Below are 13,771 nucleotides of genomic sequence, written 5' to 3'. Positions count from 1 at the left end.
ACAAGAAACCATAGAGCGCACTGGTTATCAACATCCTCACAAATTACAGATTTGACAGGTGTCATGAATAAAGACATCATGATAAGCTTTTGTTGAAAAACCAACCAGACACAAAAAGCTTAGCAAATATGGCTGCGACAAGTCACTTGATGACATAACTGCAAACAGACACTTCCAGACACAAAGATACTTGAATGAGACATTTATAAACAGACAATGGAGGTGAGAATTCAAGATTCAGAGAGGACAGCAGACAGGGAAAAGAAATTCAAAAGGGATTCAGCTTAATTTATCATTATTTGTGTGAAACCTTAATTCCTCAAAATCAATAGACAATGATTCGGAATGTTGAACAGTATTTTAAAAATGTGACTAGGAACAGCCGGTGTGCAGAAATTTCAAAGTGTAGGCTTAAAGAGGCTCCCTCAGAAGAGTTTCGGTTGGGGAGGATGAAAACAAGCACAAACCAATTATTATTTTGTGGAAGTCAGCCAGTGTGATATGCTGAAACCAAATGTGGAAACCTTCTTGCCCTCAAAATCTGTCGTCTTGCTGGTCCATTAATACAAGAAATATTAAATATTCAACTAACTACTACAGCTCTTTGGTCTGACTTCATATTAACCTCTTCATTTTAGCAACAATGAACTCAAGCAACAGGCCCAAAGAAAGTGTCCAGACACTTAAGGAAAGTATTTACTTGCCGTATCAGTACTTGAAATTTGAGATCAAGATTATTTGTTAATGACATAACCTTTTCTTTAAAAAATGGAAGCACCTTATGAATAATTTTAATAAGCTCACCACTAGCCTGTTTAAATTTTTATGGTTGGTCTGCATTTACTAAAATTTGAAATGATTCAAGTTATCTATAGTTCATTAACCACATGGTGGACATGCCTAGTGGTTCTTACACAAGCTTTAAACAAATAAACCCAGAAGTCTAATTCAGAAATCATTGGCAGGTACATCACTACCTCTTTTGACTTTGTCTAAATCGAGATGGATTCTGGACATTCTGGGATTTTATTGGGATGAATACATATTTGCAAATCATTTATTCTCTTTACAACAAAAATATTCTACACTTCACAGGCATCCTTTAACTAGTATACTCCCTTGTAACGTATCTCTGACAAGTTGACAAATTCAGTTTTTGTGAAGAAACAGTGGACAGCCTTTCAAACAAAGGAAGATTGACGACAACATCTGAACTACGTGACATAGGAAACGAGGCATATAAATGCTAAATAGATCATCAGGGAAGAGAGGGGTCAGAATTCTTTTTTAACACAGATACAGATTTTCTTACATCCCTGCATAACCTTCTGCCACACCATACTGACAACACCAATGCATACTTCAGTTTACTCCTAGCTAACAGCTCATGGTGGAAATGTGCTCATCTTTGCAAACTATGGTACTTCAAGACAAAGTTGGACAAAAAAAAAAACCCATAAACCCAAACATGCGATCAAACTTCATGCCAACAGATGTTGAGGTAAAGGATCACAAACAGGAACAGGAGGATGGGAGTTTGTTCCACTATTCAATAAAATTATGACTGATCTACTTCAATATTATTTTGTTGCACTATCCCCATATAGCTGATGGTTTTAGCGTGTAGAAATCTGTCAGTCATTACCATATTCAATAACGGATTCCAAAATCCTGTAGGGTAGAGAATTTCAAAGATTAACAATCCTTACTGCCCTGGATTCACCCCTAGCCAGGGGAGACATTCTGCATCAACCCTGTCAAAGTCTTTAAGAATTTGGTATGCTCCCACAACCTTACCTCCATTTTATAGATTTTAGAAGACTAACCAAATGTTTCACAACTTTCCTTATATTACAATCACTCCCTTCCTGGAATTAGTATTGCTGCACTCACTCAATGGCAAGTACACCTTTCTGTAGGGTATGGCGAGCAAAACTGCTCACAATTCTCCAGGTGTGGTCTCACCAAGGTCCAATACAACTGCTGTAAGCCATCTTTACTACAATAACATACCAGTGCTTTCTTAATTGTTTATTGTACCTGCATGTTTAACTTTCAGTGACTCACAACTGACATCCAAATCCTTTTGATAGTCAACATTTCCCAGTATTGATAAAAAGACACTTTTTTCAGTAAGTGGATAACCTCATATCCCTTTGCATTGTATCCCACTTGCTTTCCCCACTCACTTAGCTTATTTAATTTCCTCTGAAGCATCTTTGCATTCTGTGATGCTGCTACTTTAACAAGGTTACATTGCCCTTGGTTTTTTTTCCAAAAGGGGCTGTAAAAGGCAGGAGGTTCCAATTTGTCTGGGATTAGATCACTGATTACAGCTGACAGCTACTGCCTAAGGCAACAAGCAGGGAAAAAGCTTTTAGGTTTTTTAAAAAAACTTATACAAAGAAAGGGGAGTGGCCAGTTCTCCCAGTTCAAGGATTTTTCTAGTTTGGTTTTTAATTTTCAGCTAAGGGCCTAGAGAAACAGCTGCAGTGGAAGAGGTTCCACGTTTCAGCCAATGATCCCGAGTTGATCATCTCTGCAAACTCTCTCTCTCTCGTAAGAACCTGCGTTTGAATTTACCTTTTTGCCAAGGTGTTTATATGGGGATGCTGAAGAAAATTGGAATAGATTAAATTATTCTATATTATGTTTTCTTTTGCTTATGCTTCATTCAGTAATCTGTAAATAATTGGTTTTGTTTAAAACTGAGTGGTTTGACCATCTGCATCACTCCTGGAATATCCACTCTACACCTGCTTAAAACAACTAGAAACGTTAGGTCTGGGCTACCTTCCCGAACTGTTTTGAGTGGGTCTGACCTGGTCCATAAAATCATCCCCTCAATTCACACTTGACTTTGCACTTCTCAGATGAACAGACATTTACCAATATTTTATCAAAAAGAACTGTGGATATTTAAGATTGAAACAAAACAAACTGCTAGAAAAAAAACTAGGTCTGGCAGCATCTGTGGAAAGCAAGCAAAATTAATCATTTTTAGTCAAGTGAGTCCAACCTGAGAAGGGTCACTCTGCTTTCTCTCCACATATACTGCCAGATCTGTATTTTTCCAGCAATTTAGTTTTGTCGCACTGTTGTTTAGACTCCAGATACCAGACTCCTTCCTGCCATAAAATCAAAATACTGCAGACACCAGAAATCGAAGTGTGGTCAGGTGGCCAGCAGGAGCAATGGCTATGAGGCTGATTAAGAGCTACAATCAAGCATGTCAGGAACTTTGGTCAAGTAGGTTATACGCTGACCTCTGTTAAAACTGCACCCAAGACATACTGTGGCCTGTCTTTTCCTACGTTGACCGAATAAGGGATGTGCCAGTGGTCTGCTGGACTTACGGAACGTGGTATGTGGCTGGATACGACTTGGTATAAATCTGTGGGAGTTGCTTACCAGCAAACTCCATTTATTGGAGTTGAATGGCGTGATCAGGATTTAGTCAATTTATTGACCGAGTATCAGAGAAGTTTCTGAAAATGAGCACATTCTGGAATAAAAATTAGCAGAATAAATAAAGATTGCCTAGGAGTCATCGTCTTCAAGACTCAAAAATTGAAAAGCACAGGACCTGAAGTTATCTTCAGAGAAGAGCGAGCTATGAGCCAAGATCTACACAGGACAAATTTGGCCACTCTGCTCAAATTGGGATAGTATTTGTTTCAAGCCAAACTAGAGTTAAAGTTACAGAGTTAGGGTTAAATGTGGGTTAAAGTAAGGTAAAGTGAAGTTAAATTGGGAGTTAAAGTTGAAATTGAAATTTAAGTTACATGAATTAAGCAAATGTTGAAATAAATATATATTTCATACTGAATATTGGTGCTGAAAGAGTTATAAAGGGGTTTGAGTTGATTGCCCCCTGCCCCCGCTACCTTTTGTCTGTCATACACGGGAAGAACACCTGGAGAAGATTGAATATTCCTTTTGGACAATGCAAGATTAAAATAGGAAGAATTGAAAAAGCTCAGTGGGTCTGGTGGCATCCATAGAGGGAGAAACAGATAACGAGTCCAGTAAGATGGACTCCTTTCCATTATGGCCTAGATTTACACTGAACTCAAAGGATTGAAATTTTTACAACATCTAAACGATATGGGCATTGGCAAGGTAATGGGGAAAGTAAAGCTAATTAAGAAATAAGATTCTCAACATAGAGGAAAAGTTCATTCTGCAACAGAATTTTGCATGGCGAGATAAGAATCGCACTAATGAGTGGTAAAAGGTTGACTTGCATGTATTTACACATTTTTATCACCTAAGCTTATCTGATTGAATTATAATTTCCTTTGGCCCCTTGCACTGGTTAGAAACTAGATGGTGATAATTCCTGATATGATAGTCAGCAGGTACCTAGCAGCTCAGGTCATTACTTGCTCCTTTGGGCCTCCAACATGGGTAACAGACCGCCAACATTTCCAGGTAGGGTCCAGGAGCAATGACCAACCACACTCCTTGTCCAGAGACTGGCACTGGACACCAGCCACATCATGGCATACTTCCGAGCCACACAGAATGCAATTCTCTACTTCAATACTCCATTTTGAAGTGCGCTGCCACCTTTCCTTGCAATTCAGTAGCTGTGACTGTTTGCAGGCAGTGACAAGTACCTATCTCATGGATTGGACCAGGCCTCATTTTAGAACTTGCTCTCTTAGCACACACCCACTCACTTTGTGCCTACTTGAATGCTCACATCATTGCTCTTTCACACTTTGCTGCATTAGTCTGAATTTAAAGGCATGTAGTACTTCGGTTTTGCTTTGCCATTTAGTGCAAACAAAAAGCCTGACAAGCTTGTCATAGCTGTCAGTGATCTATCAAGAGGGTGGACCCATTGCCGTACAGCACTGAAAAACATAAATATCATAACTACACTATATTAGCATCTTATGTCACAAGAACACTGCACATTTCAAACAAATAGCTGTGTCTAAGTCTCAGGGGAGTAGTTTTCAGTCAAGGGAAACTCTCTTCTCTGCCGTGATCCAGCCACAGTCAAAGGCATTGTTTAAGTTGAGTCCAAGAGCTTGAGCATGGTCAGTCAGCCGCTTGAGGAAGTCTAGGTCAGAGGTTCCATATCACTTAAAGAACTGACTTATCGTGGCTGTTCTTAAGTCCAATGCAAGCAGTCCAGGAATTCACAGAGAAAGTCAGTCAAGGGTCCAGTCACACATCACTTAGGGCTATCCATTCAAAGTTAGTCAGTCAACGGGGAATGGATTGCAACCTGACCCAAGGGTCAGCTCAATGGATGTCAAGGAGTCATTATCGGGGCTACTATTGTGGCAAGGAAGCTGGCAAAATCAACTGTGGGACTTTGAGGCCTTATGCTTAATTTAGCGGGGACATTTGTAAAGGGGAAACTCAACTATAAGGACAAGAGATGTTAAAGCATTGGAGGACATTGGTGGAGGGGTGGTCAAAGGTAACAGCCATCTTGGCTTCAATTAGGGTACAGGTCATGTGGCACAAAAGGTCAGCACGGCTAAGCTGTATTGCCGTGGTGATGTTAAAAGAGAACCGTAAGGCTGGAGTTTGTGGGGGGGGGGGAGAAAGAGAGAGAGAGGAGAAGAGAAGAGGTGAGAGAGTGGGAAACGTGTGGATGCTCAGTACTGCTGTTGCTCCAGTGGGCATAAAAAGGAAGAAAAAAAGTGGACCAGAATTCAAGGTTGAACTTGGTCCTGCTCCAGCAGTTGGTATGGGTTTGAGATAGTATTGTGCAATACTGTGTCTGTGACAGTGTTGCACAGCACCTACCTGGAGGAAATAGTATCAAGGAAATAGACACTTTGACAGCTCTGCATTCTGAAGGAACCTTCAGCTCTGACCTTTCCATAAGTAAATGAAGATTTTTGTTATTTCTTTTATCTAAAAACAGCAAAAGTTTTCAAAGAGAGGTAATCTACACAGCTCAATTCTTGGAGCTGCACTTAGAATGGCAGTTAACCAGGAAGGCAATATCAATGTCAAATGTCAACAAGTTTATGAATGTGACCTTGTACGTGCAAAAAAAGTGCCATTGGTGCCAATTGTGTCCTCAGAAGTTTCCTTTTTCATTCCCTTTCCACAATATACAGGGCAAAGGACAGGTCCTGGCTAGCAGAGCTTAAAGCTGGTGTGTAGCTGGGTTTTACATATGGTGCCAGGTGCAGGTACCTCAGGAGATCCTGGCAAAGCCTGGCAGTGGTGAGTGTTTCTGCTATTGCAGAGTGCACTATAACACGAATGAGGTGCCATTGAGGCATGGTGCATATATAGTGAGATTAGATGCAGAGAATCTACAGAGTACAGAAAACCATCCACAATTTCCTGAAAATTACAAAACCAATTTTAGTAACATTCAGCACATAATCTTAACTGTTTCATTCTTCATAGATACCGCCAGACCTCTGTTTTTCCCAGCACTTTTATATTCGCTCCTGATCTGCAGTCTTTAACAAACTTTATAAATGAAGTTATGCTGTAATAATAATGCTAATCCTAACACACTACATGAAACCAAGTACATTTACAAGCAAAATACTCTTTCGTCCTCAACTGCCCTTTCTCACTCCCATCATCCATATCTTCTGTTTCCGACTGTAGCTTTCAATATTTAATCAACTTATTTGTCATCTTGTAACAGTGGTAGATGAGTCCTTCAACTTTGTTCCTTGAATTTATGGTTTGTGTCCTGTATTTGATTTTTGTTAAACTTTCCTTTCCTTCCTATAAAGCAATCTATTTCAGCTGTTTACTTTTTCTCAAAGTGAAAACAACATAACGGGTATACTCTTGCAACATAGAGAATACAGCAATCTACTTACACACTGCATGTTCCAACAAACAGCAATGTACCAATGGCGGAGTAACTTTAAATTTATTTTAAATCATTTGAGGGAGACACACTCGGTGGCACAGCAATTAGCACTGCAGCCTCACAGCGCCAGAGACCCGGGTTCAATTCCCGCCTCAGGCGACTGTGTGGAGTTTGCACATTCTCCATGTCTGCGTGGGTTTCCTCTCACAATCCAAAAACGTGCAGGTTAGGTGAATTGCCCATGCTAAATTGCCCGGAGTGTTAGGTGAAGGGGTAAATGGGTCTGGGTGGGTTGCACTTCAGTGGGTCGGTGTGGACTTGTTGGGCCGAAGGGCCTGTTTCCACATTGTAATCTAATCTAATTTAATTTAAAAATTCTAATCTAATACTGGCCATGACACTTTGGAGAACTTCTATGCTCTTTCTCAAGTGCATTGGATGCTTTACATCTACCTCAGCAACACTGAATTCAGTGCAACATTGGATGATGTGCTGAACCAAAATGTAGTCAGAAATATTGCAAAGTTGGCATATTTTATAAACTGAAAGCTTTCCATAAAAATAGAAAAACGTCCAGCAAGTTTACATAGATGCTGCTTATATGATGTCAAGATCATTTCTGACAATAAACAGGAACAATTGGCCTTCAGGAAACAAGTTTTGGGAAAAAAAAATCAAAATTATTGTATATTACACATTTACCTTCAAGGTAATATTTTGCTTTAGAAGCTATTCCAATGGATCTGAAATAGTGCTGGTTAGTTTTGACCTGACAGATATTGGAGTCTTGGCACTTAAGATCTTCAGGATTCGAGATTCCAGAAAGCTGGATATCATAGATATAGGAGTCACCATTTGATCTAATATCACCTGAAGCTTTGTACAATCTGTAAAGACAGCAAGAATTGACAGCAATATGTTGAAAGAGCAATGATTGCCAATTAGCAAAACTAATTTAAAATAAAACAGCTCCCTCAATGGGTAAATCAACATGGAAAGTTAATCATATCAGTGTTACATTTTGTTCCAATAATTTGAATGCTTACAAAAGCTTATCGGGATAAAGAACATTTTTTCTTAAAGCACATCTTTCATATTTTAAAAAGTTAGCTTATTTTAAAAGAGGCACTATGTTAAAACAGGTCTTGTCCATATCAACAGATGGCAAACCTCTGAGGAAAGGTTACTAGACCAGAAACATTAAACTGGTTTATCTTCACATCTGCTGCCAGACCTGCTGAGCTTTTCCAGCAATTTCATTTTTTGTCGCTGGTAAACTATGTGCACAAACAAATGCAAGTTGAATTAAAAATACCAAAAACTTATCAAGATGTACATTACTTACTTCGAATAAATAGTTGACAAATTGGCTTTCTGGCCATTCTGGCTTGTAATGGTTGCATTTACCATGTAAACCTCTTGAGGTTTCACAGCACAAGCTGCACGGGTCTCCCATACAATTAAAAACTCACACTCCTTTTCATCAAAGCTAGAAAGAATAACCGCAACAAATGTTACATTGGTCAAGTACATACAGGATAATGCAAACATGCAAAATAAATGTTTGGACAATATTCAAAAATTGTGGACCCAAAGATTAAAACATGCTGGCACAATTAGAATATTTTGTTTCTCAACCCAAAATGGTTTTTAAATCTTTCAAGGAAATACAGGCATTGCAGACTTGGCCAGCATTTGCTGCCCCTCCTTCATTGCTCAGGAGGTGGTGGTGATGAGCTGCCTTCTTGAATCAATGCACTTCCTTTAAAATTTCCTTCAAAACTTGACCGGTTACACAGGCACCAGTGAAAACAATTCTTGGGGCCTAGCTACGATTTTAGACAAACCTAGTTTCAAGCTGGTTAATAGGCATTAATTAAGTACACAGGAATCATTTAACATTAAATTTACGTTGAATTCCAATACAAGCAAACACGTACAAAACTTATTGGCAATATTTTGATGGTAATTCCTCAATATCTCTATAGGGGTGTTAACTTTGCCTTTCTCAGGGTGAATGGATGAACAGTGCACGGTCTTGATTTTGGGATGTACAAGAGGAGCCAGCCACATATATTACCCTTCCCTTTTTCTTGCCTTAGTCTGCTCTTCCAGTATTTCGGCGATGTCAATAATGCATGGAATTAGAGGTCCCAACTATACAAGATACCAGACTTCCACAATAATTCAAGCAATGGGAATATGGGTCTCCTCACCTTTCCAGCTCTGGTGCTCCACTTGTTGATGAACATTGCATGCGAATTGTCGTCTTTGCGTGTTTTCCTGTACCACATGTAAAATACCCACTTGAATAATTCACAAAAAGATTTGCACCTGGCAATAAGTGATTGAGATGAAAGCTTTTAGAATTATCAAGCAAAATATTTTTCAGGTATCATGTTAGAGTGTTCACTTGTCTATTTGTTAACACGTGAAACTGCTAGATACTGTCAAGAACATAATCTAGGTCCCATTGTTTTGGGCTACAAATACCCACCTTGTCTAGAGAACTGGGCAAATAAACTCAGCTGACTGACATGACTAGGTGACAGACTCAACCAGAGAAACAAACAATTAGATTATATTTAGATTAAGCAAAGAGCTTCTACACATTTAACCCAGCTGAGTACATAATAAAAGGTAACATTCTTTGCTCAAAACCCCAAAACTTACCAAAATGTTACACTTTAAGTTTCAAAATATGTATTTCCAAAAAAACATTAAAGATATGGAACTTGGTAATGTAATACTGTCAACAGGCACACATGCGATAAGTGCAGCATCTGAGTAGCAGAGTTGACATTGAGCAAAAGCTCATCAGGAACGAGGGCTTTTGTTCGAAACATCAACTCTCCTGCTCTTCGAATGCTGCCTGACTGGCTATGCTTTTCCAGCACCACACTTTTCAACTGACCTCCAGCATTTGCAGTCCTCACTTTCTCCATACATGGGATATAACAATGGCCTCCAGTATCTAACTAAGGGACTGAATTTGGTGTGACACAGACATTTAGGCAATTAGTAAAGCTCTAATTTTGCTAAACTGCAATTATGTAGTTTACATTAAAATTACCCTTACTTCTCCCTAAAATGTAAATGACAAAGAAAAAAAACAAACTGACCATTTGAGATACAACCACATTACAAAATTATATAGAACCATCAATACAAGAGAATATTGTAAAATTATCAGGGTTAGTTAAGTTAAGAAAAAGTGATGTTTTCTGTTTGCATGAGTGCAGACTTGGGCATTTGTTTTAAATGACAATCCAGGAGAGTCAAATGAAAGAAAATGATATTTGCCTGAGAGAAGCAAGCAAAAGGAAATAAAATATTACACTTCTTCCTTGTATGAACTTCTAAACAGTTTGCATCAACAAACACGTTTCTCAGACAAACCACACCATGTGAAGATCATACTTAGGTTAGGGCAATAATACTGTACCTTGTGACTACAGGAACAGGCAGTGGATATTCAAGTGCTGGATATGGTTTGCTTTTCTTTATTAAATCAACGTAATACAACATCAAACAGTCAGATTCAGGAGAAGCTGACTACCACAAGTAATCTAACCTAACTATCCTGCTCTAGACTAGATATCCTATTAAAAATAGTACAGGACTACAGAAATAATTTGAATCATTTGTCAATAGTTACTTGCACTTCATCATGTTAAGTGATCAGACTTCATACCTTGAATGTCGATTTTTTGGGTGTGAACCAGCCCCAATATTTGGGTTTTACCATTTTTATTCCTTCTGCACATGCTAGCATATGAAGGGCAGCCCGTGGGTCCTTCACGAACACCTTGACAAAGATTCATGTAATACCTAAAAGATAAAATTAAAATGAATTCATAATTTAAGGAATAGAAACTGGTATCTCAACCGGAGCCTATACGATCTAATTTGATCACCTGATTCTCAACCTCAATCTCACTTGGGAAATCCTGTACTTTCAACCATTGCCTCCTTGTTCTAGATTCCTCAAGGTGGAAACATCCTTTCAACTATCCATTATCCACTATCACACTCTTCAATCTTATAGTTCAACCTAAAGAGACCACCTCCCATAAACAAAACCAGACTCGCACAATTACCTAGACAATACATTTTCACATCCTGCTTCCTTAAAAGACACCATCCCATTCTCCCAGTTTCTCTCTCGTATTTGTTTTGATCATGTCAACTTCCATAGAGGGGCCTCAAACATCCACCTTTTCCTCAACCAGCGATTTTCTGCTACCATAGTCAATAGGACCCTTTGCTGTGCTTGATCCATCTTCCCCACTTCTGCCCTCACCTTTTCCCCTTCCCTCCCAGAACAATGAGTGCGTCACCTGGTCCTCACTTATTACCCCACCAGCCTCCACATCCAATGGATTGTAAACCACCATTTGCATCACCTCCAATGGAAGGCCTCAACCAGAAACATATTCGTCTCCCTTGTCAGCATTCCATTGAAACTCTGACCAGGACACATGGGTACATTCCTCCATTTCTAACATTTCCTTCTGTCATTTCCTTCCCATGCAATGATCTTCTGTCATTGCATGGGAAGATGCACGGAAGTAACACCTGCTCATTTACTTCCTCCCTCCTCATTACCCAAGGCCATAGGTACACTTTCCAGGTGAAGCAGCAATTTATTTATACTTCATTCAGTCTAGGTAAAAGTGAGGACTGCAGATGCTGGAAACCAGAGTTTAGATCAGAGCGGTGCTAGAAAAGCACAGCAGGTCAGGCAGCATCTGAGCAGGAAATCAACCTTTTGCCCGAAACTTCAATTTTCCTGCTCCTTCATTCAGTCTAGTCTACTGTATCTGCTGTTCACAACACTGTCTCCTTTACAATGGGGCGAAGAAATGCAGACTGGGTGACCACCTTGCATTCTGTCCCCAAAAATGACCCTGAACTTTCAGTGACCTGTCACTTCATGTTCCGATGCCAACATTTCTGCTGCAGTACTCCAGGCAGCCTCAGTGCAAGCTTGAAAAACATCTGATTTTTGATTGTGGGACCCAGCAGCCTCTAGGACTCCATAATGAGTAACTTTAGAGCCTGATTCTGTCCTTATGTTTTTCACACACTCCGCACCTGGTGTGTTTTGGCACTGGTTGCTATCAGCAGTCATCCATTCTAACCTACCTCTGAACCTATTGTCACATTATACAGACGACATTCCGTACAACTCATGCTTTCTCTTGGCTTTGATTATCATATTCACCTTTTCTTCTGTCTTGACTTGCTATCAACAATCTCCTTGATAATCTGACAACTTTCAAATTTTTCTTTCTGCACTTAATCTCCAACCATTGACTCTCATCTCTTGCACCCTCCTCCCAGCTACCAATGACTTCACTATAATACCACATTAGCCTAGCTGCTAGCAGCTCTGTTGAAGTCACCAGACTAGAAACAAAACTCTGCTCTCTTTCCATTTTTCCAAGGTGATTGGCAAAAGAATCAAAGTTGACTTGAGAAACCTTTTAAGCAGCACGTAATTAGGATAGTGAGTGGAGGCATATTTAGCTCACACAACACCTGGTTATAGTCCAACAGGTTTAATTGGAAGCACCAACTTTCGGAGCGCTGCTCCTTCATCAGGTGATGGAGGAGGACACAATTGTGTGATTTTTAACTATTTAAATCAGTTTTCGAAAGAGAAGTTGCTAATAACCTTGCAAGTTATCAGAGTGGGGGAGTAGCAACTAAAGAAGAGTTGCATTTGATGGGCCAAATAACCTATGTTGAAACAATTCAAAGCTCTACAATTTTACAATAGCTTATTTTGGTAAAATGTGTAGTAAACACAATTTTGGGAAGAATCTCAAACACTATTGAAAAAGACAAAAAGCAATAGTGCAAAGTAATGTTTAACTAAATCAGTCTTGTTTGTTGTACACTGGATTACCAACAGTGGCTCCAAAACATGCCGATCAGTGTTTGAGATTATTAGACAACAGGCATTCAATAATTGTTTCTGCAAAGTGGCAAAATTCACAATTGTATCAGCAGAAATTCAGATATTACTGAAGTAGCCTCTAGGTTAACAGTTCAGGAAATAGGAAAAGTCAAACACTACCTTCAGGCTCAAAATATTTTGGGCTTTCAACCTACAAATACTTCAAACATTACACAGAACCAAATCACTTTGGTTATTTAGCCCATTAAGTGTAGCTTGCACAAAACCAAGGCCAAGAGTAAAATAACAGAGCAAAGACACTACAAATTACCCTATTGTCTTCACATTCTCCTTTACCACCTACTTGTCATTCTTCAAAAGCTACAGCCCTATAATTGACTGGATTTGCTAATCTTGAGTATGGCAGTTCTGTAACGGCGTATTCTATGGTTGAGATCATCCTCCTAGTGTTCCAAAGGAAGGATGGAATATTACATATTCAGATTTGAGGGAAGAGATCAGGAAGGAGGGAAGAAAAAAACGCAAGTTATTGTAACAAATATATGGGCTCTAACATTTCAATGGCTTGTGATAGCCCTAGTGCTGGCTCTACAAAAATTGATGTATTACCAACGACTTCTAACAGGGTCAGGATAGCTCTGTATACTGAAATTCACTTATAAAATAAACAAAATCTCATCTTTTTGCTCAAGTCCACAAATCATTGAGAAGGTTTATAAATTAGCATTTGCAGGTCAACCCACTTCCTTTCCTTAAAACTTGTCTTTTTCTTAATCAGCTTTCCCCACTTTCCACAAAATGGTTCACTTCTGACTGAAGTACTGTTTCACAGGTACAGAGCATCATGTTTGCGTTATTATTAATCAAGTGTCCAAGATGGCAGCAAGTAATATTAGCCAAATGCTGTGCAAAGAGATGCAAGCACTGCAAAGTTGGACTGTGCTGAAGTTCGACTGACATAAATGCAATCGCAGTAAAGAGGTGAACAGATATTCAGAGCAAAAGCCACCTTTTTTTCAAAAACACATGGG

The 13,771-nt window shown here is 39.2% G+C and overlaps 1 protein-coding gene across 2 annotated transcripts in view; it reads right to left on the bottom strand.

Moving 5' to 3' along the window:
• Positions 1–13,771, bottom strand: part of igf2r (insulin-like growth factor 2 receptor) — a 212,167-nt gene that overhangs the window by 19,787 nt on the left and 178,609 nt on the right. For both annotated transcript variants that reach the window (XM_043696288.1, XM_043696289.1), the window contains 4 exons: positions 10,509–10,645; positions 9,031–9,148; positions 8,160–8,303; positions 7,517–7,701 (listed from right to left, as the gene is read on the bottom strand). In XM_043696288.1, coding sequence (XP_043552223.1) covers positions 7,517–7,701; positions 8,160–8,303; positions 9,031–9,148; positions 10,509–10,645 — 584 coding nt within the window. The remainder of the gene's footprint in view (positions 1–7,516; positions 7,702–8,159; positions 8,304–9,030; positions 9,149–10,508; positions 10,646–13,771) is intronic.

Source organism: Chiloscyllium plagiosum, chromosome 9 (assembly GCF_004010195.1).
Source record: "Chiloscyllium plagiosum isolate BGI_BamShark_2017 chromosome 9, ASM401019v2, whole genome shotgun sequence".
Taxonomy (NCBI): domain Eukaryota; kingdom Metazoa; phylum Chordata; class Chondrichthyes; order Orectolobiformes; family Hemiscylliidae; genus Chiloscyllium; species Chiloscyllium plagiosum.
This window is presented reverse-complemented; position numbering and strand designations above follow the sequence as displayed.